General features: G+C 40.3%; 2 protein-coding genes across 5 annotated transcripts in view; one reads left to right on the top strand and one right to left on the bottom strand.

Moving 5' to 3' along the window:
• MAP2K6 (mitogen-activated protein kinase kinase 6) overlaps positions 1 to 24,931 on the bottom strand; it is a 1,063,669-nt gene that overhangs the window by 200,369 nt on the left and 838,369 nt on the right. The gene's annotated exons all lie outside the window — the stretch shown is intronic.
• ABCA5 (ATP binding cassette subfamily A member 5) overlaps positions 1 to 24,931 on the top strand; it is a 67,508-nt gene that overhangs the window by 24,765 nt on the left and 17,812 nt on the right. For all 4 annotated transcript variants that reach the window (XM_042449698.1, XM_042449695.1, XM_042449697.1 and 1 more), the window contains exons 12-27: positions 314 to 372; positions 829 to 939; positions 2,801 to 2,976; positions 3,262 to 3,381; positions 5,343 to 5,481; positions 5,788 to 5,878; positions 6,633 to 6,772; positions 7,519 to 7,638; positions 9,328 to 9,529; positions 10,573 to 10,742; positions 11,799 to 11,971; positions 14,533 to 14,670; positions 17,082 to 17,195; positions 19,484 to 19,654; positions 23,312 to 23,425; positions 23,743 to 23,880. In XM_042449698.1, the coding sequence (XP_042305632.1) occupies positions 314 to 372; positions 829 to 939; positions 2,801 to 2,976; positions 3,262 to 3,381; positions 5,343 to 5,481; positions 5,788 to 5,878; positions 6,633 to 6,772; positions 7,519 to 7,638; positions 9,328 to 9,529; positions 10,573 to 10,742; positions 11,799 to 11,971; positions 14,533 to 14,670; positions 17,082 to 17,195; positions 19,484 to 19,654; positions 23,312 to 23,425; positions 23,743 to 23,880 (2,176 nt within the window). The remainder of the gene's footprint in view (positions 1 to 313; positions 373 to 828; positions 940 to 2,800; positions 2,977 to 3,261; positions 3,382 to 5,342; positions 5,482 to 5,787; positions 5,879 to 6,632; positions 6,773 to 7,518; positions 7,639 to 9,327; positions 9,530 to 10,572; positions 10,743 to 11,798; positions 11,972 to 14,532; positions 14,671 to 17,081; positions 17,196 to 19,483; positions 19,655 to 23,311; positions 23,426 to 23,742; positions 23,881 to 24,931) is intronic.

Here is a 24,931-nt window from a genome sequence, read left to right on the forward strand (position 1 = left end):
CCCTAACCCCCAGGATTTTAGAATTCCCACTGAATCTTAAAACATGTTTCTCCCATCTTAATTTTTACCCAGAAGGACTTTACTACTGTTACTAGACCAGCTTTCTCTATAACCTAAAACAGTATTCTTTTATGCTAATATAAGCATGTGATTGCTGCTTTGATTGTGTATTCCTGCATCACAGGGGGATGGCTCTTGTGGTCTCTTCCAGCTCTATGATTCTATGATTGTATGATGTTAACTTGCTAGGGAAATTCTGTCAGACATCTGCATCACTTTAAAAAAATAATAATATAAGCTTCTCTTCTTTCAGAATCAACTGTGTCCAGAAATCTTTTGCTAAAAAAGGTGAAACCGTGGAAGCTCTGAAAAGTAAGAATTTATGGCTTTTCAAATATCTGCCACAAGTGGGAGTTCTTGCATTTTAAGTGCTGCCTGTTTGCTGCATTTTGACAATGGGAATATTAGCACAGCATGTGGGCACATTTCTGTTCACCCTTCATAGATATATTAATTCGTTTCAGTGTTTTAGTTTGAGGTATTAAATATCATATAAAATGGTGACAATTCTTTAAGGATGAATGGAAGTGTACTTTGTATGAGTATTTGGTAGCAGTGCTTATTGCAGAATCTTCTGTCATACTCTGCTGTAGCAAAAAGAAGAAAGAGTCTAACAAAAACTAATCTTGTGGGCTGTGTCCTGCAAAAGCTCACGCTATAATAAATTACTTAATCTTTAATGTGCCCACATGACTCTTTGTTCTTGTATCAGTGTTTTCTAATGTCAATGATTGCTCTTTCCCCACTATCACTTCATTTTTTTGTTAGGTTTAACCTTTGACATATATGAAGGTCAGATCACAGCATTGCTTGGACATAGTGGAACGGGAAAAACAACATTAATGAACATTCTTTGTGGATTGTGCCCACCTTCTGATGGTAAATACTATCAAAGTGTATTCAATTTGTCAAATTTGGGGTGCAAGATGAAAAAACAAAAAACTGAACAGTTTTAATAGAACACTGGCGGTTTACAGACCGCCAAATAGTACGTCATCAATAAGTACTAGGGTTAGGAAGGGGCGGTGCTTCCGCACCCCCCTAACCCTAGTACGTATTGAATACGTACAAGATGGCGGCGCCCTGTTCATACGGGCGCCGCCATCTTTACGTATCAGATGCTGAGCGTCCGTACGTGTCGCGGGCGTTGTGACGTAGTGAGTGCGCCCCTGGCGCCTCGCTACGTCGCAAACGCGACTTAAAAAGAAGCTCCATTTTGGAGCTTCTTTTTCGGTCCGCGCGGGAGTCGGGCCGTGTGAAGGCTCCGGCTCCCCCGTGGACCTACTGGCGGCGGCGGCAGAGCGCCGCAAAGCGGAGGTATGTACCCCGCCTTAGTGAGCTTGTTTTATTAGCTTACAGTTGTAAACTGCTTAGACACTGCTTAGGCGGTATGAAGCGGTATATAAATGAAGCTTGATTGTTTGTTTTAAGGACATGCCTACATTCCTAAAAAGAGACCATGGTGCTTTCTGCACCGGCATTTGGGACGTCCGGAGGACGTCCTATTTTAAAAAAGGGGCGTCTCTTATAGACGCCCCTGTGCCTAATACGGACTCCGTCCGTACAAGATGGCGCCGGCCCTTCTACATGGCCGGCGCCATCTTTGCGTATCGGACGCTGAGCGTCCGTACGCGTCGCGTCCCTTGTGACATAGCGAGTGCGCCCCTGGCGCCTCGCTACGTCGCAAACGCGACTGAAAAAGAAGCTCCATTTTGGAGCTTCTTTTTCTGTCTGCACGGGAGCCGCGCCGTGTGGAGGCTCCGGCTCCCCTGCAGACTAACCGGCGGCGGCGGCAGACCGCCGCAAAGCGGCGGTTTGTATCCCACCCATGAATCCTGTTGGTTAGTCCCAACAAGTTGAAACACATTTCATTGGTGATTCAACATACAAGTAAATCCCACTGAATCCGTGGGTCTACCCTAGTTGGTACTGATGATAGAATTTTGTCCAAGGAGTGCAGAAGTATTATCCAGGTGTGTGGTTTTGACTAGATCCAACTGCAAGCATGCCCCTCCCTCTAAGGCTGGGTATGGGAGATTCCCCTTATTTCTCCATAGCAGCACCTTCACTTGCGCTGTGGAAAACCTTCTGCATGACTAGGTGTTTCTGCTAGGGACAAACTTATATCTCCAGTTCTGCTCTAATGTTATTCTGTGTTTTTGTTTTGCTTTTGTTCCTTTTGCAACTTCCTTTCAGCAAGAAAAGATAATTTCAGGATGCTGATGGTGGGTTTTTCCAGTACACCCTCATACTGCTTTCTACACATTGCCATATGAATGTTTTTCTGGATTGATATACCTGTGCAACCTATGCAGAATAGAAAATACTTTGAAAAACAAAAATCTGCTTCCACAGAAACAGAATAAATATTTTTCATTTTACCTTTGTCATCCTTTCTGCATATTTATGCAATTTCCTAGCATACACACACACACACACACACACACACACACAATGATTTCCTTCTTCTCTGCAAATAGTGGAAATGCAAAGAGGGCAACAGCATATGCAAATGTCGGAAATGCCATTTAGGTTTTAAAAATGTTCTGAAAAGTTTCCATAGTGGAGGAAAATTCAATAGGCTATAATATCATAATGATTCTGTGTATGTGGGTGCATGTGTCTATGTGCGTGTAGGCTTTTTGTCACCAGATGTGAGTTTCTGTCAATTGGCCATAGTTTCCCTTTTTTTATAATGTTTGCTTTAGATGTTTCAGTGATGATCTTTTCCTCCCATTAGGATTTGCATCAATTTACGGATATAAAGTATCTGAAATAGATGAAATGCTAGATGCAAGAAAGATAACTGGAGTATGCCAGCAGTTAGACATATATTTTGATGTCTTAACAGTGCAAGAAAATTTATCAATAGTTGCTTCAATTAAAGGGATACCTCCTAATGATATGATACAAGAGGTGAGTAAACTGGATAATAATTATATACTGTTCATGTAATGATTTTGATTGAATAAAATGATTGAATTAAACTATGTTTTGAAAGTGAAGGATTGGGATGGGAAGAAATGAAGGATCACTTCAGGAATTCTGGATCATGTCCATAATCTATTAAAGATCCATAAGATATAAAATTGTTTTAACCTGTCCAAAACTCAGTGCATATATAATGACAATCATCTTAGTAAATTAAAGATTTACTTGATTTAATCACATTTAAATGCTTCTTATGTTTGATTATATAAGGTTCAGAAGGTTTTGCTTGATTTGGATATGCAGCCCATTAAAGATAACCAAGCCAAAAAGCTAAGTGGAGGACAGAAAAGAAAACTGTCAATTGGAATTGCAATTCTTGGAGATCCAAAGGTAAACAGCAGTTGGCTGGGGCCATAATAATTTGTAATTTTTCATGTCATAACATCCAGACTGCAGAAAAATCAGAACATAACCCTGTAGACCCTCAGGTGCCTTGGAGGAATATCAGATGAAACTAAGGGATGAAACAGACCAGCCCTTTGGGCCGCCGTCCAGACGGCTTCAGAGTGTGACATTTTGATGCCACCTGGTTGCCCACACATGGGCCAGCTTCCGGGTGCTCTGGCAGTGTGGCGTTTAGACGCTGTATGCCGCAGGAACGCCATAAAGCTGTAGTGAGGCTGGAAAAACCAGCTTTTTATATGATATCATATGATATGTGCTGCTAGACTTTTGTTGGCCTCTATGTGGAAAACAGAACAAATTCCAGACATAGACATGTGGGTTTTAAAAGCATATGACTATATGGAAATAGATAGATTGATCTGTTATATAAATAAGAGATCAATAAAGAAACGAACAAGAATGGAAACCATGGTTAAATTATCTGAATGAAGAGAAAGGAACATATACTAGTACTGTATTATTTTTAATTATTTTTTTAATCAAAAAGATCAATTCACTTGGTAACAGATAGAAATGTGTAGAATAAAATAAATTAGAAAAGGTTTTACTATAGTTGAAAAGAAGAGTCAGTTAAAGGGACTGAGGGTGGAGGGAAAGAGGCACAGGCGTGGACCTCCTTCTCCTCATCTCCTGCCCTCCCATCCCTTTAGCTGGCTTTCATCACTAGCTGAAGGAATGGAAGGTGGGGGGGGGGGGAGAGAAGAGATGGCCAGCTGAAGGGATGGTGCACTTCAGCCTCTCTTCATCTCCCCACCCATCCCTCCCTTGCCATGGCCAGCTGAAGGGACGGGTGGGTGAGGGGATGAAGAGAGCTGCGAATAATCAAAACCGCGAATCTGAAGTCCACAAATTCAGAGGGACAACTGTACATTTTTTATAGTTATAACTGTATGTAACTATATAAACTTTTAAACTGGACAATAGGGATTTGGGGGCTGGGATGAGTAACCAACTGTTCAGCGGGCCAATAGACCCAAGTGGTACTACAGAGGAAGAGAGGTTTTGATATTTTCACTTCACTGTGCACTTAGCCCCAAAATGAGCAACATAACAACATTATTTAGGAGAGTTCTTTGATAAACAATGGCAAAAAACTGCTCTTCTGGGGATAGTGCCCTGCCCCTGCCCCCATTTTCAATATGATGAATATTCTCTTTCCACCACTGAGCTTTGTAAATAATTACATCTTTTGTCACTGTGGCCTGTGTGGAGGATGTTTTTTCTTAAAAAAGCACTTAGGAAGTAATTTTGCCTGCATGCCAGTGGAATCTTTCACACACAGAAGCCCCTTCCTCATCTTGATTTGGTCTTCTTGCAGTATTATGTGCTATCACAAGGACACCTTGTTTGTTGGTGATCTATGAAGAAATGAGAAAAGCTAAAGGACAAATAGTTGGGGATTCTTTTCCCATTACTTAGCAGTAGGACTTTGTTGTTCTTAGGGAAAGAAGGGGAGCTTCCTGCTGATAATAATTCTGAAGCTTAACAGTCCAGTAATATAATGCAATTGTCCATTTACCCTTGGGAACTGGAGTATGGTTCCAGGCGAACTTCCAAAGTAATAAGTGGTTAACCATGTGAATTTGCTGTTGGGTGAAATGATGGGAACATATTGCAACAAAATCTTGTGTGTGTCCTCTCCCACTTTTTTACCTTCTAAAACCTTAGGGTTTCCTTGAGACACCTCCCTTTTGTGTGTGGATTTCAGTGTTTTGAATATATAATAATAGTCACACAGCTTCAGGATCATTTCAATCCATATATTGAAATGTGAGTGACAACAATGGTGTGTTAGATGTCTTAGCATTGACAAATAGTACAGTATTTGTATTGGTCATAAATGAGGTTCAGAGTTGTATGTTTTCTTTTCCATGACCAATATTTAGGTATTACTTTTGGACGAACCAACAGCCGGCATGGACCCATGCTCTCGACATACAGTTTGGAACCTTCTGAAAAACAGAAAAGCCAGTCGAGTGACAGTGTTCAGTACCCATTTCATGGATGAAGCAGACATTATTGCAGGCAGGTTCAGTTAGAAGTGTATCTGTATCACAGTCATGTATCACAGTCATAGTTAGCGTGAATAAGACAACCGGGTAGTATAGACAGCTCAATGTTTCTTTATGTTTTATACTGTACAGCAGGGGTGGGTATCATGCAACCCTCCAGATGTTGTTGGATTGCAGGCTCTTGCAAACCAAGCCAGAATAGCCCACAGTTATTATTGTTGGCAGTTGCAGTCCGACATCTGGAGGGCTCCATGATATCGTCCCATATCATATAACTGGCATAATTAAATATACCTTTCCTTCTGCTCTTTTTTTCTAGATAGGAAAGCTGTGATCTCCCAGGGAATGCTGAAATGTCTTGGCTCCTCTCTCTTCCTTAAGTCAAAATGGGGAATTGGCTACCGACTGAGGTATCCTCATCTACAAGGCTATTGGGACCATATATATGTCTGTAGTGTTGAGAAATTCAAACCTGAGTTCATATTTCTAAATAATGATTAAGCTTTAAAATGATTCTTGTTCCTATCAGCTAAAATTAAGGAATCTCCAGCCCATTGGCTGGATGCAGCCTATGGGAGCTTCTCTGCTCCTCCTGCAATTAAAAGCTTCTATTGACCAACAGAGGCTTTTAATTGCAGCAGGGGCAAAAAATGGGCTGGAGGTTACCTAATGGAAGTAGGTTTAAAAACTTCACATGCAAGGGAATGAGATATAGGAACATGATTGTTCCTGTTGGGAACATCAACTATTATGTTTCTGGCCTTCTCCTTAGAAAAAGGCACAGATACACATGCACTGCAATTAGAGTTTCAAAATGCTCTAAGTGGTCCCACTAGAGGCTTACAAAACTAATATTCCTGCATAATGCAGACGTTTTCAGGTTGGAGTGTGTATTTTATGTAAGAACTGGATGTGTGTGAGAGAGACTGGGGAGGGTCATTAATGAAGGGACATATCTGTATGTGCTATGTGCAAAATTGTGTGTGTGTGTATAAAAGAGTATGTAATGGTCCTGCCCACTTCCCCCTGTTTCTTTTTTGAGGTAGGCTAGGAGCAGAGCAGAAGAACATCATTGTAAGGAAATTTCATTTTCATGGTTTAACAGTCTTGCCAACAATAATGTTTATACCCTTATATTTCTGCCCCCTCCCCCCACCCCCACAGTATGCACATAGACAGGTACTGTAACACAGAAGGAACAGCTTCTTTGATCAGACAGCATATTCCTGAGGCCAGCTTGTTGAAACAGAATGAAGAGCAACTTGTGTATGCCTTGCCTTTCAAAGACATGGACAAGTTTTCAGGTACAAGCCATCTCTTTATTGAATATGAACAAGAAGTGGGAAGTGGAAGGGGGAAGCAGTGAAACAAAGAGAGACAAAACTGAGAAGACATTGAAGGGATATAAATTAAATGAGTTGTTACTCTTTGCATCCAGTTCTATGTATTAATGCCACTGAGCAAGAAGCAAACAGAATATGTGTCTGTACTATCAGCTGATTTAAAATTAAAATAAAACATAACCTTAATAGCTAACTATCCATCTATGATAGAGATGTCCAAGTCGTAAACAAAATCTATTATAATAATAGGAAATTTGTGTGCATGTCAGGTTTATTTGTGTGTGTTGGTTTTTTTGGGGGGGAGGGGTTCATCTGCAAGTAAAGATAATGAAAATGATGATCCCATTAAAGTTCTAATATATGGAATAAAAAGATGGTTCTTCTAAAGAGCCACTGAGCAATAAGCAAGTATTTGTATAGATAAGACTTATTACATGGACATGATTGTTTTCCTCTTTTACAAAAAATATTTGGGAAGTGAAGCAAAGCTCACTAGAAAGCTTTAAAAAAAATCAAGTGCCCTGATTGTGTAATCCTGTATGGCAGGGGGTTGGACTGCATGTCCCTTTTATGGACTCTTCCAGCTTTATGATTCTGTGATTCACAAAGCTTTGCTTTTGTACTAAACACCTTAAAGAAATACGAGGACATGGGTGCAACGAAGTATAATTGTGGCTTCAAACAGTAATTTAAGTTTCTTCTTCTAGCATTGTTTGCTGATCTAGACATTCATTCCCATTTGGGTGTTATTTCCTATGGTGTTTCCATGACAACTTTGGAGGATGTGTTTCTCAAGCTGGAAGCAGAAGCTGAAATTGACCAAGCAGGTGAGGAGCAATTACATAATCCCCTGTGAATGATTCCTCTTATGATATGATGACCATAATAACATTATTTAAAATCATAATGAAAATTTTGGTGAAAGTTTGGTGAAAGAGCACATTCTTCTGATGTACTTGCAATGGAAGATCTTTAGGACTGCAATCCTAAGGATACTTAATCAAGTAAGGCCCATGTCTGTAGCAAGACAGGTGAGGATTTCAGTAAGAGTCGGTTGTCCAAGGATACCAAAGTGTACTGTCTCGGGCACTTCACCTCTCATTCTCCCTTGGACAACCGTAGCTTTCTCCTGAATCCCTACTGACCACACTTCTCGGCTTGTTACAGACTGCCAAAATAAAGCTGCTTCGGGTCTCTTTGGAGGTATGCTGTTTAAATGATGCATGCATCCTAAGAATGGAGTGTGGCTTTGGTGCGACCTCCGGACTCTTAGGACCCATGCATCATTTAAACAGCATACCTCCAAAGAGACCCGAAGCAGCTTTATTTTGGCCTGTCTGTAACAGGCCCTCGTTTACACACGGATGGGAAGGGAACAAGTAGGTCGGTCATTTTTCTTTTCTATAGTTTTTTTTTCAGAGGTTGTCCAGCAGAAGAAAGAAAGAAAGGCACAAGCTTGATTTTTTCCTCCCTGTTTATTCTTTGTCTGTTTGCTCCTCCTCCCTCCTTTCCAAAACTTTTGTAGAAGAAATTCAGCAGATTGCAGAGAAAGTTGCCTTTTTTGCAATTTACAGTCAGCTTTCCGTTCTGGTGTCAGATAATTTGATTTGGTGATTATGCTGGTAGCCTCTTGGCAGCAACCTTAGAGTTCCCTCAGATTTTCAGTTTACTGTACCAGTGTTAAAAAATTATGTCAAATCTGTCTTTCAGCATACAGTAAATAAAATGTACAAGTGTAAGCCTGGTAAAGCTATAATGTTAATGTCCATTTTCATTTCCTTTTCCACAGATTTTTCCAAACCTTTGCTCTATAGCACACCCACCTATTATGAAAAAGTGTTTTGTTTTGTCTTGTTTTACAAAAGGAAATGTATTGTTGCATTCATTGCTGACTGTCATATAGGGGCCTACCAGGCTGCAGGGCCCAAAATCTATGCTGCATAATCTGTGCCAAACAGCACAAGCAACAAGGGTTTATTTATGTTTCTAGAGATTTTTGTTTTGTTTCACTTCTTAGGTTGACTCTTCCCAAGTTTCTCAAGATACAGGGGTACCCCGGGTTACGAAATTAATTCGTTCCGCCGCCGCTTTCGTAACCCGGAATACTTCGTAAGGCGAAAAAGCCATAGGCGCTAATGGGGAAAAGCCGCGATTTCGTGTGAAATAGCACCGAAAAGCACCAAAAAATTTTTCGTAACCCGAAATAACCTTCGTAACCCGGAACAGTTTTTTTGAATGGATTTTTTTCGTAACCCGGAAATTTCGTAAGGCGGCGCATTCGTATCCCGGGGTACCAGTATGTATCTGCACCACTTTAATTAATAATGGTCCCTTTCCTCAAATGATTTTTATTTCTGGTGCTACCAAGAAGAATTTATATCCCTAATTTTTTTGTGGTACACTTCATTGAGTTTTTTGCTGAGAACTGCAGTAAAAATAACACCAGACTTTATAGATCAATGGCCTAGTCAGAAGGAATGAATTCTAAATTGTCTGACCTGTTATCTCTTTCCTAGATTTCAGTGTGTTTAGCCCAGAGCAAGCTGGAGAGGAAATGGATACCACATCCATCAGTGAGTTAGAGCAAAGCTTACTGATGCTATCTGAGACAAAATCTTCTACACTAAGCAATAAATCCCTCTGGAAAAAGCAGGTGTTTACAATGGCAAAGGTTCACTTCCTTAACTTGAAACGTGAAATCAAGTCAGTGACAGCTGTGTGAGTATGTCACCTTTGTATTTATCTAATATTGGAAAGCAACTTATTATAATAAGGTGGGAGACACTAAGGAGCATGGGTTTTACAATATGGTTATGTATAATTTTCCAGTCATATAAAGCTATGTGTTCAAGTACAAGTCTCTGTTGGTTATAACTGAATATTGTGGTTTAGTGCATTTCATAATCAAAGGCAGTGCTTGGTTCCAATGCATACTGGTACACTGGAGCTTTAAAAAGGAAAAGAGATTCTAGCTGAACATTAGGAAGAACTTCCGACAGTAAGAGCTGTTCGACAGTGGAACACACACCCTCGGAGAATGGTGGAGTCTCCTCCTTTGGAGGTTTTCATGCAGAGGCTGGATGGCCATCTGTCGGGTATGCTTTGATTGAGGTTTCCTGCATGGCAGGTGGTTGGACTGGATGGCCCTTGTGGCCTCTTCCAACTCTATGATTCTGTGATTCTATGAATTGATCCTGGAATCATTGCTCAACCTGAGCAAAGCATGGATTAATAAAGGCTTCTATGAATTTTTTAATTTATTTTTTGCATACATATAGTACTTTATTTTATATTCTGAGCCAGTGATGGTGAACCTATGGCATGCATGCAAGAGGTGGCACTCAGAGCCCTCTCTGTGGGTGCATGTGCCATCGCCCGAGCACAGAGTTTGCCAGAGTTTGTTACTAGAAAGCCAGAGAGACATGGCACTTTGCAATAAATAAGTGGGTTTTGGGTTGCAGTTTGGGCACTCAGCCTCTAAAAGGTTCACCATCATTGTGAGCTGTTAAAGCACTCTTAAAAAATAGTGTTAAATTTGTAGTGTGAGAACCATAGCTACCTGAGCATCGACAGAACTTAAAACATAACTAGTTTTTGGTTATAACTTAAGTGACCCTGTGTACTCAAATTTACAGATTGATTTTAAAAAAGAGATTGCTCAAAGCTTGGTCATTCCATCACTGATTCAAAGGACAAACCTTCTTAAATAGGCTTTTCTATCATTTATATTAGTTTTACTTACGCTTTTTCTTTTCTTTCAGGTTCTTGCTATTTACAATATTTCTTGTTATGCAGATTTCTATGTTTATTATACATAATTACTTCAAAAATGCTGTGGTCCCTATCAAACTCTCCCCAGACTTATACTTTCTTAAACCAAATGAAACTCATCATAAGTACAAAACTAGTCTCCTCATTCAAAACACCACTGGTAAGTAGTTAAAAGCGAAGTATATTTTAAGTACAATGTTTTGCTTTTATTAATTTCAATTTTTGATATTTCCAATTTTATATCACATAATATACAGAAGAAATAAATTTAAAGTACTTATGTGCACACAAGTTGAGAAATGGCCAGGCTTTTAAATGGTCATCACATGACAGATAACCCACTCCTCTCTGGAACTGAAATATATCTGGGTGGGTTTTTAAAATCCATTCACACCTGAATTAGATTTCTTTTTGAAGAAGCGGCTCTACCAGCACTACACACACAGGCCCAAAACACATGGGCCAAAAGAAATCTGCTTTGGGGGCATGGCGTTTAGATGACGTACTTCCCAAAACAGCTGGAAGCTGCGCCGACGTTCTCTTCTGGTCCAAAGGACTGGATCAAAAGGCAGCGGTTTTAATCTGGCTCCTGTGCCATGCAGTTTGGGACTGCAGGCTGCAATCCCAAAAAATTCCCTGTTTTAATATATGATTTAAAAAAATCCCTACTTTAATATATAAGACTCTAGAGACCAGGGTTCAGTTCCCCACTTGACCATGGAACCCACTGGGTGACCTTGAGTGAGTCATATGCTCTCAGCCTCAGGGGAATGCAATGGCAAACCTCTGAAAAAATCCTGCCAAGAAAACTCCATGATAGGTTCCTGTTAGGGTCGCCATAAGTCAGAAATGACTTCAAGGCACACAGCAACAACAAGAAGTGCTATGTATGTATCATATATGATTGCTGCATATGTCATGATACATATTCTGAATAAATAATTACAATGAAAAAATTGATAGAACAATACTATTGATAGTATATTATATTTATTACCCAGTGTTCAGTGGATGTGTTCCAGGACATTGATTCTGCTCATCATAGGCCTCCACCATCAGTTCTCTTTATGTAGTGGGGATATATTTGTATAGAGCTTCATTTGGCATAGCAGATAAAAGGCATTTTCTTGCATTTTTGATGTTTTTTGTGTGCACTGAAATACATTTGAGTGCAAGGAGTTTCTGATTCTCACACATCTTTTCCTCATTAATTTAGATGCCAATATTGATGACATCATCAGATCTCTCAAGAACCAGAATATACTGACAGAGATAGTCAATGGCAGTGATTATGGATCAGCTGATTCCCAGAGTACAGCATTTAACAGCAGTGGTTATGTGGCATTTGCTCCACACAGTGCAGCATTGAAAGTGTTAAGTTTAGACAAGGTAAGAAGAGATATTTGTGTTGTGGAAACATAAAGTGCTCCAACAATCTTGCATATGTAAATTATGTATGTGTGGTGGTAGAGCATCCCAGTGAACAATTATGATAGAGTAACATTATTACCAACTTGATGGGTTGTAGCCCACAAGATTTTCTGTACCAGGAAAAGCCTTTGGAAATAAAAATGCCTTGACCTGTAAGGACACCAAAGTAGAGTTCAACCTACTTAAAAGGATATTCTGCACGTAGCTGGCAATATCACTAACCCAAGCAAAATTGTGCCCCAGTATACCAGTGTTCAGTGAGCAGTACAGTATAAATGAAGTGATAAGCATATGACCATATGTGCAAAGTATGAAAAGGAATATATGGCAACAGACAGCCTCTACAATATGAGACACCAGAGCTGTTTGGGGCATCAGGATGCATGGATTTTTTTCTCTTTGCTTGCTAGATAGTATTTGTGGCCATTGTAGAATCCTCCCTCCCAAAATCCTCTACATGTGGTAGAATGGTCAGAAAGAGGGGTTGTGAAAGGCAGAAGCAGCACATCTTTGGAAAGCTAGCACTTTGAAATAGGCCTGGAGGCTGCTGGTGCAGATTAACAATTTTGGTTTGATACACTCTGTATGACCTGCTCCCACCTCCCCCCGCAAAAATGTCAGGTGTAGGATTCTGTTCTGAGGATTTGTACCATCTTCAATGGAAGCATCAAATTGACTGCATTATAGTAATCTAAGGAGATTATCACATGGTTACTGCTGGCGAAGCAGCCATTTCAGCTGAGGCAATACAAACTGAATTAAAGGACTCCGACTGCATAGACGGACACACACACACACACACACACACACACACCATTCCCATTGAATGGTGATGAGCCAACCATTTCACCTGGTGTAGTACAAACTGGATTTAAAGGATTACAACTGCAGATGTGTGTGTGTGTGTGCACGCACACATGCACGCATGCACACACAGACGCTTATATAATTCCCATGGAAAGCAAGAATTCTTACTTCTGAGAAGGCAACCATTTCACCTGGGGCAGTACAAACTGGATTAAAGGGATTCCACTACATGGGCGCGTGTGCACGCACACGCACACACACCATTCCCCTTGGTTGAATTAATGCTGAATATAAAAAAAAAATAATGACAGTGGAAGATCTACAAGAATTCACCCTAGACAACAAGAAAATTGAAATAATTAAAGAGTTCACATACCTTGGTTCAAATATTGATCTGAATGGAGACTGCAATCAAGTAAAATCCAAAAAAGACTAGGATTGGGAAGGGCAGCTATGAAAGAACTAGACAAGAGCATAAAATGTAAAGACATAACTTAATGCTAAAATCAGGATAGTCCAAGCCATTGTATTCCACATCATCATGTACTTATGTGGGACCTGGACAGTGAAAAAAAGCCAATAAGAAGAAAATCAACTCCTTTGAAATGTGGTACTGGAGAAAAATACTGAGAATACCATGGACAGCCAAAATAAATAAATAAACAAACAAATAGGTTCTAGAACACATCCAGCCTGAATTCTTTCTGACACTCAAGATGGCTAAATTGAGACTGTTGTACTTTGGCCATATCATGAGCAAAAGACAATGTTGCTTGGAAGGATGGAAAGCAGTAGAAAGAGAAGAAGATCAAATGCCAGATGGTTGGACCCGATCAGGGAGCCTGGGCCTGCAGGACCTGAGCTGAGAGGTTTAGGACAGGGGGTCTTTGATATGTCTCAGCCACAGGGTCGCTATGAGTCAAAGGGCCAAAACAGATGGCCCTGAAGGAGCAGCTTCAAGCTGCCTCTGAGAAAGCTGGATCGGGGCCATGGCAACCACACACCACAGCCCCGATCTGGCTTTTGGCCAGCCCAAAAAGAAGCGGCAAAAAGTTGCTCCTTTTTGAGCCAGCAAAAAGCTGTCTTTTTCGCTGTTGCTGTGGCTTTGCAACACTCCTGTGGCATGCAGCATATAAACGCCTTGCTGCAAAGCTGCCTGTTGTGTGGACTGGCAGATGGGTGGCTTCACCTCGGCTTCTTGCTGGTTTGAGGGCGTGTGTCACCTAAATTACATGCCTGCAAGCTGCCGCAAAGAGGCCGTTTGTTTCACCCCGAAGTTGACTCCAGGGCAGTTAACAACAAACCACAATCTTAATTCATTTTTTTGTTGTGAGGAATGGAAGCTTACTGGTAAAAGAAGAAGAAACAAAACAGTGCAATTGTGATTTAACACAAATCCTAATATATCAGTAATGTAATCATAGTGTTTTCATAGGCCATCCCAAGTAAGAGACATCACTGCTTCAAAGAAACACTGGGAAGTAATGTTCTCTGTTACAGCCAATAATAAATAATGAAGAAGAGGTGTTAACATTGTTTTACCATTATTTACAGTCAGTGTTGTGACAGGCTTTTAAAAACCCACTTTGTAACATACTACAAATATTTGAGTTTTCAGGAGAGCTGCATATTTTGAATGTATGATTTCGCAGAACTGTCAGAATTCTTATTTTTGATTCTGAAACTAATTTATGAAATACTTGTCATTGCAGAACTATGTTTTTACAGCTGCTTTTAACCGTACCATGGTACATTCTTTGCCTGTTATGATGAATATCATTAGTAACCTGTATCTGCACAAATTAAATGTGACTGAAACTATCCATGTCTGGAGTAACCCTTTTTTCCAAGTAAGTGTTTGTAAAGCCCAAAGGCGGGAATTGTAAATAGAAGTAATGAGAAAAAATAGTTCAGTTGTTTGTTTCTTAGGAATCAGTGCGCTCATTATGTTCAGATTCCAGTATGGATTCCTCTGTGGTTTCTTTCTATCCTATTTTTCTAACATTAAATAATGGATAATGTTTTCCCAAGAGTAATAGTACGATTTAGCCCGCAGTGTTTGCTTGCCACATTTTTAACATTTATGTCCTTTTGAATTTTTTTCTCTGCACATATACATAAATGCTTCTGTACAGACACATTTTAAACTGAGAATGCCCACCAAGGCACTCTGGTAAACTAAAGATGATGGAATCTCTGTCGGTCCTTTACTGCTCTGTGAACAGATTCCCATTCGCATCCCCACAATAACATGCTTTTTTGAAAAAGAAAAGAAAAGAGAATATGATTACTAGCGTCAGTTTTAATATTTCCATGTTGTATGCAGATGGTGGGTCTCTTTCCTTCCACCAGTACACTGTCATCTGCTGCTATCTCTCACAGTTTTTCTAATGCCCATAGGACTCCAAACATATGCCCCCGAGACCAGCCTTAAGCGTGCCACTGAAATTCATGCATTTTTAAAGGTTATGTCTTATTTGCATACTGATACCACACCTTCTCTTTTATATGAAAGCATTACAGAAGCAAAAGGCATTGCATACATAAACTGCAAGCATTTAGTACACTTGTCCTTCCATATTCACTAGGGTTGGGGCACAAGACCCATGTGAATATGGAAAAAACGCAAATAACAACAACAAAAAACAAAAACAAAAAAAAACACCATGTTTTTACCTGAGAGGACACTTTTCTAGGAATCTCGAGGTCCTCCAGTGAGGCTATGTGGTCAATGTCTGATAGATACTGACCATAAAACTGCACTAGAGGAGCAACAAATGCCTAGTAGAGTATTTTCTCTGAGAATCTCTAGGTCTTTCAATGCAACTTTTAGTTAAAGTTGACCATAGAGTTGCACTGGAGGACCTAGATATTCCTAGAGAGAACATATTAATCAAATTCATGAATAATCAAATCCGCAAATAACAAAACTGCAAATATGGGGGGATGAGTGTATTCCTGTGTACATATGCCAGCTTTTTTTTAATATTCTAAAATAATGAACAATATTAAATGCATCAGTGTTAGGAATGAAGGAAAGATGAATCAAAACAATAAATGTGGAGAGAGTGATGGCTTCATGTCAGGCCTTCCATATTGCTAGAAACCTAATCTCCCCTTTCATCCATTACCACTCTAGAGGCAAAAAAAAAAAATATATGGGGGAGGAAAAGGAAAAGACAGTTGTAAAGCTCATGATGGTTCTCTATGCATCCAGCTCCAGTCCCCATATGTTAAGAGTAGAGATATGAAAGTTAAGATGGTTGTCAGGTTTTCTTCTCCACCCAGGAGCCTTCCCCCCCCCCCCAAATAATTTGATAAAATGGATTAATGAATATTTTCATTTAGAATGATGAATAAAATGTTTAAGGCATAGTGTTCACATTTTTACTGCCCCAAAATCATTTCTAAAATGTAAGAGCATGATCTTTATGTAAGACTATGTAAAGTATCATATTATTAAAAGTCCTGTTTTTGGTTTCCTTTGTTCACTTCTATTTATGGGAATGAATGAATGAATCTGCTTGACACTACTAGTGACAATAAATTAATTTCCTATGGCCTCAAGCAGATGGGCAGCTTGGAGCAGCCTCTGGCCACTCCAGCCACAAGCACGCACTGCAGGACTGCAGCAACCAGATGCCACAGTCCCAAGGCCGGCCGCAACAGTAGTCTGCAACAAACCGCCAGCAAGCATGTATTCCTTTTACAGCTGGATTTGGGCTTCCTTTGGTAGCCGCAGCGCAACTTCAGCCCAATCCAAGGAGCATGGGTCACCTGAATGCCATGCCTCCAAAGGGGCCGCTTTTGGCCCATCACCTTCAGGCCTTTGTTTTACTAATATTGATGGTTTCTTCTGATTTTTTACATTATTATTGTGGGTTTGCTCTTAAAATTGCAGAACCAAATAAGTTTTATGGTTCAAGTTTTTGTTACAGTATAGGACCTGGTGGTTCCATCTGTAAGAAAAAAAATTAAAAGTATGTTCAATTTTTATTATATTTAGAAACTATACTTTTAATATGTCGGACATGATGCCTTTATGCCAAACCAAGTCATACATAATGCAATTTATGCTCCTGAAGTGGCAAAGTGACTTTCAATCTGTAAAGGGTGCTAATTTTTCATTTCCCGCAAAATGTCTACTTTTGGGGAAATTATTTTGGTCTATGCCTTCAAAATTTCCATAAATTTTACATCTCTAGTGGTTATGTATGGTAGGTGTTTTCATTTTCTCATATTAAAATATATTAACCTGCAGGAAATTACAGATATCGTCTCCACATTAGTACTGTACATTGAAGCTCTGTTGCTAGGAGTCATTGTAACTGGGATGCCACCATATTTTGCCATGGAGAATGCAGAAAACCATAAGGTAATATATCAAAATATAATGTTTAAAAAGAAATGCAAACTCAAATCATATATATTGGCTCACACCACAGTCGTTTCTCTGTACAAATTTTGTCATTTGGACTAGTTGAAAAACACCTTTTTTGGCCTTCATGTCTCATATTAGATCATCTCATATATAATATTGAAGCAAGTTATTAGCAATATATGAATTATGACTGACTGTTCTCTGTAAATCTCAGCAAATAATAAGTGATCTCTTTGAGATTATTACTGGTTGGTATCTTTCAACTAATTAATCCTATGCCAAACTTTCTACACAACCTATGGGTCTATATTTTAAATAAATTATAGGATTGTTTTGAGGATTGTGTGCCTGTTTGAATGTAAACAGATGCTGATCTTGTATGTATTTCTAGTTCTGTTAGAAACATGGAAACATCCAGAGTGCCTCAGTCAATTTACAAAGTTTAAGGTTTATATCGTAAAATGTTTAATTATTATTTGGGCAGAAATGCTGTTTTAGCTAGTTAACCTGTTTGGTAGGCCTTAGATAATGGAGAAATTCACCCCCCTCCCCCAAATTGGGATTTTGACCACAGCTATGGTTTCTAATGCTGATGAAACAATTTTCTGAGTGGATCTGGTGCCCGTTCATATCTGGTAGGCTCTAAGCCAGGGGTAGGTAAGCTGTGGCCCGCGGGCTGGATCCGGCCCGCCGAGGCCTTCCCACCGGCCCCTGCGCAGTCCTGCCGCCGATTGCTGCCGATCGCCCCGTTTTTCCACCGCTCCTGGCGCCATTTTGTTTTTCAAAATGGCGGCCGAAGTCTCCCGTGATCTCAGGATGGCAAAGGTCACGCGAGACTTCGTCACCATTTTGAAAAACAAAATGCGGCGCCCATCTAGGAGGCCCGGTGCAGCCCCTCAAGCACTCCAACAGGGCTCCAGGGGCTGCAGCAGGCCTGCAGCAGGCTCCACCTCTCCCTCCGCCCTCCTCCTCCTCCTCCTCCTCCCTAAGAGCAGGGAAAGGAGGAGAGGCAGAAGGAGTGCAGAGCCAGGGAGCCACATTGGGGGAGGGGGTTAGCTGAAGCTACACCAACTACTTGTGCTTTTCTGGGTTGAGCCAGTGCATGCTTGCTGCCTTTAATTTTGAATTGCATTTTAGTAATTTCCATGCCTGTAACTTTAATATTATTATGATTATTATGATTATTTATTTGCCCTTGGTGTACTTTCTGCAAAATTCCCTCTCAATGAGAAAGAGGAGGAGGAGGAGGATGAGAAAGAGGAGGAGGAGGAGTGTGACTTTCCAAAGTGCATTTCTGTGTATTTTTGGTGCATTTATTGCTGAAAGGTCTGCTGTAACAATGATAGTAGTGGTGATGATGATGATGATGATGCTTTGGTGGAAGCCCCGCCCCCAGAGGGTGGAAGCTCCACCCCTGGCATGTGGCTCCGCCCCTGGAGGGTGGAAGCTCCACCCCCAGCATGTGGCTCAGCCCCTGGGGGTTGGAAGCTCCACCCCTCGCATGTGGCTCCACCCCCGGAGGGTGGAAGTTCCACTCCCGGCTTTGGCCCCCCAGTTGTCTGAGGGACAGCAACCTGGCCCCCGGCTCAAAAAGGTTGCCTACCCCTGCTCTAAGCCAATCTGGAAACATAGTGGATCCTCTGTTGTAAAGAAAAAAGTTATTTTTGTCTTTCAGTTGGAACATAGGAGCATTTATTGTAACCTTTCTCTTGTGGCAGTGTTGGCATTTGATTTGTAGGGTTATTGTTTTTTGAGTCTAAAGTCTATCATTTTGAGGCTTGTACAAGAAATGTTCTCCCCCTTCTCTGCCGAGTTGTTTACTTTTGAGTGGCCTTGGGGTTTTGCTAGGTGAGCAGTCTGTGTAAAGTCAAGCCCCATTAGAAACAATGGGGCTCGTTCCCACGGTGCGCACACAGCATGATATGGGGCATGCGCCACGGGCACGCACTCTACTGTTTCTTCTGGGGCGTGGGAGAAGCCTTTCCGGTACAGCTCCCAGCATATGCTGGAAGCCACATACAGCACGCTTGCATATGATGTGGGCGCACTGTATGTATCACAGTCATTGCTCACAAAAAAAAAAACCTGTTAGAACATTTCAGCATTACAATTTAGGACAGGAAAGAGTCATTTTGTTGTTACTATTATCAAACTGTTGTGAGTCAGAAATCTTCTTTCAATCTATTGCTGGTTTAAGCAGCTAAAGAGAGAGAGATGTCAAGTTTGTTAGGTGTGGTCTTAATTGGCATGTGTTTTAAATATTTGCTTTTGCATTTTTTCAGATCAAAGCCTATACTCAGCTGAAGATCTCAGGTCTTTATCCTTCTGCTTATTGGTGTGGACAGGCACTAGTTGACATTCCATTATTTTACTTTATTCTTCTCCTTATGATAGGAAGTTTATTTGTATTTCACCATGGAGTTTATCTTTTTCCTGAGAAATTTCTTGCGGTGGTAAGTCTTGTTATTGTTTCAAATAGATTTTCTATTATTTTCCTCCCTTTTTGTTGTTCATATATTTGGATTTTAATCTATCTCTTCTCAGAATTGGAGGCTACAGAAGAAAAAAATAGGTATTCAGAATATTTAAATCAGATAGAAAGGATGTTTGACTTGTATGTTTTTTAAAAGTTTGGTTTTTTTTTCTGAATGTTTATTTGATAAATAACAAAATAAATAATATTTTTAAAATATTATATAAAGTCATACAATTTAAGTGTTTGCATGCCAAGGCTAAACCTATATTTATTATATTTATACCCCACTCTTCAGCCACAAGGGCTCTCAGAGCAGCTTACAAATAGATAACTAGACAGTTCCCTGCCCTCAAGCTTACAGTCTAAGAAGACATGAGACAAAAGGAGAAGGGAATGGCAGTGGGGAAGGGAAATAAGTCTAGCAGTTCTTCTCTCCCTCTGAGACCTGGACCAAATAATAATAATAATAATAATAATAATAATAATAATAATAATAATAATAATTATTATTATTATTATTATTATTATTATTCCACTTAATCACAGGGAATCCAAGTGGATTACAGCATTAAAAGAAATACAGTTAAAAAGGTATACATTAAAAATACCCAAATCCCTATTCCCCCCACCCCAGATGAACTAGAAGGACAGCCTTTTTTTTACTCTAGGCCAGGGCTGCACAAGATGCGGTCCGGGGGCCAGATGCAGCCCACCAAAGGATTTCTGGAGGCCCAGGGCCCCATTGTCAGGAGGAGGGGGATGTCCTGGCTCCCAGAGTCCTCTCTCGATCGCACGGGGCTTTGGAGGATGGGAGCAATGGACTCTTCCCCCAGAGTTTGCCTCTGCTTCCCAGGGGAGCTTTTGCTGGGGGCAAGCTTACAGCTCCTTTCACCCCATTGGCCAGGCAGGCCCAGAGGGAGCAGCTTTTTGCAGGCAAGTAGCGGAGACAGCTGGGAAGGCAGACAGTAAGAGAACTAGAGATCACTAGAGAGCCATGGGCCTTTCTTCTGGTAAGTGAGGGGGAGGATGGGAGAAAGAGAGGAGGATGCCCAACCACCATGTTGTCCTCCTACTCCTCTGCCGAGTCGTTCGCTTTTGAGCAGCCTAGAGGTTTTGCTTTTGAGTGGCAAGACTGCTCACCTAGCAAAACCCCAGGGCCACTCAAAAGTAAACAACTCGGCAGAGAAGGGGGAGGACAACGTGATGGTCAGGCATCCTCCTCTCTTTCTCCCGTCCTCCTCCTCCTCACAAGGCTGCCCACCCAGCAATGGGGAAAAGAGACAAAAGAGGATGGGGGAAAGAGACAAGGATGCTCACCCACTGTGTTGTCTTCTTCCTCCTCTGCTGAGTCATTCACCTTCAAATGGCAAGGCAGCCCACCTGGCAAAACCCCAGGCTTCTCAAAGGTGAATGACTCGGCAGAGAAGGAGGAGGTCAACACGGTGGGTGGGTGTCTCTTTCCTCCATCCTTCTCCTCCTCCTCAGAGGAAGGAAGGAAAGGAGGAAGGAAGGAAAGAAGGGAGGAAAGAAAGAATCAAGGAAGCGAAGAAGTGGAGAAGGAAAGAAGGGAGGAAGGGAGGGAGGGAGAAAAAGGAGGGATGGAGGGAGGGAAGGAGGGAGGGGAAAGGAGGAAGGGAGGAAAGAAAGTAGCAAGGAAAGGAAGAAGGGAGGGAGGGAGGGAGAGAGGGAGAGATGAAAGAAAGAAGCAAAGAAAGGAAGTATGGAGGGAGAGAGGAAAGAAAGAAACAAAGAAAGGAGGAAGGGAGGGAGTGAAGAAAGAAAGAAAGAAAGAAAGAAAGAAAGAAAGAAAGAAAGAATAAAGGGAGGGAGGGAGGGGACGCCTTGCCCCCTGGTAAGGTGACTAGACTTTCCCTCCTTTCCCCAGACATGCCCCCCATCTTAGCCTTCCTGTCCAGGAGGACGGATTCCACAATGTCCTCTATGTTGAACATGGCTAAGAAGTATGGATTTGCATTTTGCGTCCAGCTTTTATTTGGTCATGCCCCTATTTTTTTGGTAATGTCCTACATTTCACCTAAATGTCCTACATTTCACCTAAAACTGTTGGCAGCCCGAACAAACTTAGCCAAGCTTAATTTCGACCCCTACCTCCTTCCAAGTTGGGCACCCCTGCTCTAGGCTATGCCTGATGGAGCTGGGCCAGCCTTTTGCTCCCTCTGAGGCTGGATTATTTCAGATGGCATGGAGGGAGGGCCTTAGCAATAGCAATTTCCCCCTACAAGCTGGGTACTCATTCTAGTGACCTACGGAAGCATGCCATGCTGAGTCGACCTGGAGCCCTTGGTTGGTATTGAACTCACAACCTTGTGGTTTGTGAATGAATGGCTGCAGTACAGGCATTTAACCACAGAGTCACTAGGGCCACCTTCTTACTCTGGCTAGGCCTGAGGCCAGATGATGTCCAATATCTCAAATTGTGCCTAAAAAACAGTTGGGTGTCACAAACAAGACTAGGAATTTGTTTGAAAGGGCTAGTTCAGTTAGGTGCTGAATTACTATATTCTTCATGCAGTTTCATGGGAATGTTTTAAACTGAGATGTAAAGAATACTTTAAAATGTTCTTATCCTCAGCAGAGATGTTTCAGCTTCAAGGAAATGGTCTATTGCCAAAAGAGTTTGCATTTCTGCCAAAGAAAGAAAGAGATAATTTGTGCAACTCATCTCCCATCTTTGTGAAAAACACTCATTTTTGCACAGGAAGCAATGTATTTTTTTTACAACAAAACATCTTTTAGATTTGTAAAAGAAGATCTTTTTTTTAAAAAAAAGTTTATTAATTAAAATTGCATTTTTATATTCCAAAAAGTTCAAAATTATCCAAATTTAACAAAATTCTCAAAATTATGGTTTATTTTATCTTGTAATCTAGTACAGTCAGCCCTTCTTATACACGGATTTTTTATACAAGGATTCAACCATACACGATTTGAAAATGTTAAAAAAAGTGTAAATTTCAAATATCAAACCTTGATTTTCCATTTTTATAAGGGACACCATTTTGCTATGTCATTATATTTAATGGGACTTGAGCATCCACAGATTTTGTTATCCATGGGTAATCCTGGAACCAAACCCCAGCATATAAAAAGGGTCCACTGTACTTAACTGTTCTAAGCAGTTCTTTTATCATTATATTTTATTCAAACATTGACTTCCATTTGTTTCTTATTTCAGTGGAGAAATCGAAATGTCAACGCTCTCGTTTTAACAATTCCTAAATTATGTCCATTTGTTTTCCCTTACTTCGGGTTCTTATTCTTCTTTCTAGTTGTTTTGAACTGCTCTCAAAATTACTATGTTCAAAATAATATAAATGTATTTTTAAAGTAATAACAAAATGTACAAGTGTTGTTCTTACTGCCATCTATTTTTGCAGAATTTCAATAAATTTCCCCAATCTATGTTAGATGAATCAGATAATGTGCCTTTTATTTGTTCGGTTAGCTTGTCCATTTCTATGTTGTCCATAACTTTCATTACGTGCAAAATATCTTTTTTCCTCAGAAAAGTATAAAAGTACCAAAAATTTATGAAAATGCTTGTAATATCTCAGTAGGAAGAAAATTTCCATACCTGCATAAATAGTAAGAAATGTCATTGTTTTTTCTGCAGGTTTTTTGCCTTATTGGCTATGTACCATCAGTAGTTCTGTTCAATTATGTTGTCTCTTTCACCTTTAATGCTATACAGAACACCAAAGAATTTTGGTCATTCGTTTTTTCAGTGGTAAGTTAAAATATCAATTACATTATTTTAGTAATATTTCTATGAAGAAATATTTTCTCCATTACATTTTTCTCTGCAGTTTGGATTGGCTCTTTTCTGCAAACATAACTTCTATTCAGGCATTCCAAATTTTCCTAAATGCATAAAAGAGCTAGCAAAAATATGTGGATATCTGCCCATGTGCCCAGTCACCATGTATTCAGTGTCAGTATGAAAGGGATATATTGCACATAGGGTTCCTCCATGGGGATGGGAAAAGTTGGAGACAATTAATCACAGTTGTTTATTTTGATTTCTTGCTTCTTTTTTTTTTTCAGGCAGCCTTGGTTTGTTCAATTGTCATTGAAATAGCTTTCTTTATGTGGCATTATACGGCAGCTGCTGTTCTTCATACTTGTTTTTCTGTCTTTGTTCCAATCTATCCTCTTATTGGGTGTCTGATTTCTTTTATAAAGGTAGGTTTTTACATAATTGTAAACTTGATGAATTTTGTAAGCAACCTTTGCTATGGGAATGGGTGAAGGAAATAAAAGATATTAGATCATATTGCTCTGGTGGCATAATTATCTCGAAGGTAATGAAACTGGTGGCTGTGCCATAAACCAAAAGCCACCAGTACCACCAGCCACAAAGAAAAGGAGAAACATTTTGTGGTGGCAGCAACAGAAGAAATAGGCAGCTGGCTCTGAGCCCCTTCTTCTTCAGATTGGGGTGGATGGCCTTCAAGCAGTGATGCTGTGGATAGGATTACTTGGACAGTCACTATGGGAAAGGCAGATGTCCAAGCCACTTCTTCCAGTTTACCTTGGCTCTAAGGAACTCCCTCCCCTAGGCAGGCTTTCAAGGAATAGGCCATTTAGAGTCACCCTCCCCTTCTCTGTCTACAAAACATCTATTACTATGTAACCCATCATGAGTATACATACATGATTTTTTTCAATGAAAAAAATCCTTCAGTATTCTCCCTCCTATCCTGAGAGTAACAGTATTGTTAAAGTCTGAATGTTTTTTCTCAAATGTATTAGTAAACATGGAGAAAGGTGTTAAGAGTAAGAAAATCTGTGTAATTGAAATGGATGACAAGGAGTACATAGAAAAAACAGTCCCAAATGAAAGTAGCCCTATGAAAAAAACTGGTGGATAGAGAACTAAAAATTAATATATTTGTTCTCAAAATAGGAAACAAGGCACAGAAACATAGAAAGCTGCTTTGTATCAAACCATGGGTCCATGTAACTCAGTGTAGTAAGTTGGCAATGGATGCCCTCAGAAAATAGTAGTAAAGAAACATCACACTGAAATGCATCATGCTTCTAAATTCCAATACAAATGTTGATGGGGGCTTAGACAAGATTGTCTCAGCTTGTCAGTTGGCCAGTTGAAATGTATGTCAGGGTTGGTGTTTGAAATCACTTATAAATAATCCCAGATAAAACAATAAAGGCTTCAAATAGATGGCCCAAAAGGGCCACCATCAGGCCAATCCGAGGTCAGGACATGTACATG

The sequence above is a fragment of the Sceloporus undulatus genome, chromosome 2, assembly GCF_019175285.1.
Source record: "Sceloporus undulatus isolate JIND9_A2432 ecotype Alabama chromosome 2, SceUnd_v1.1, whole genome shotgun sequence".
Classification (NCBI taxonomy): domain Eukaryota; kingdom Metazoa; phylum Chordata; class Lepidosauria; order Squamata; family Phrynosomatidae; genus Sceloporus; species Sceloporus undulatus.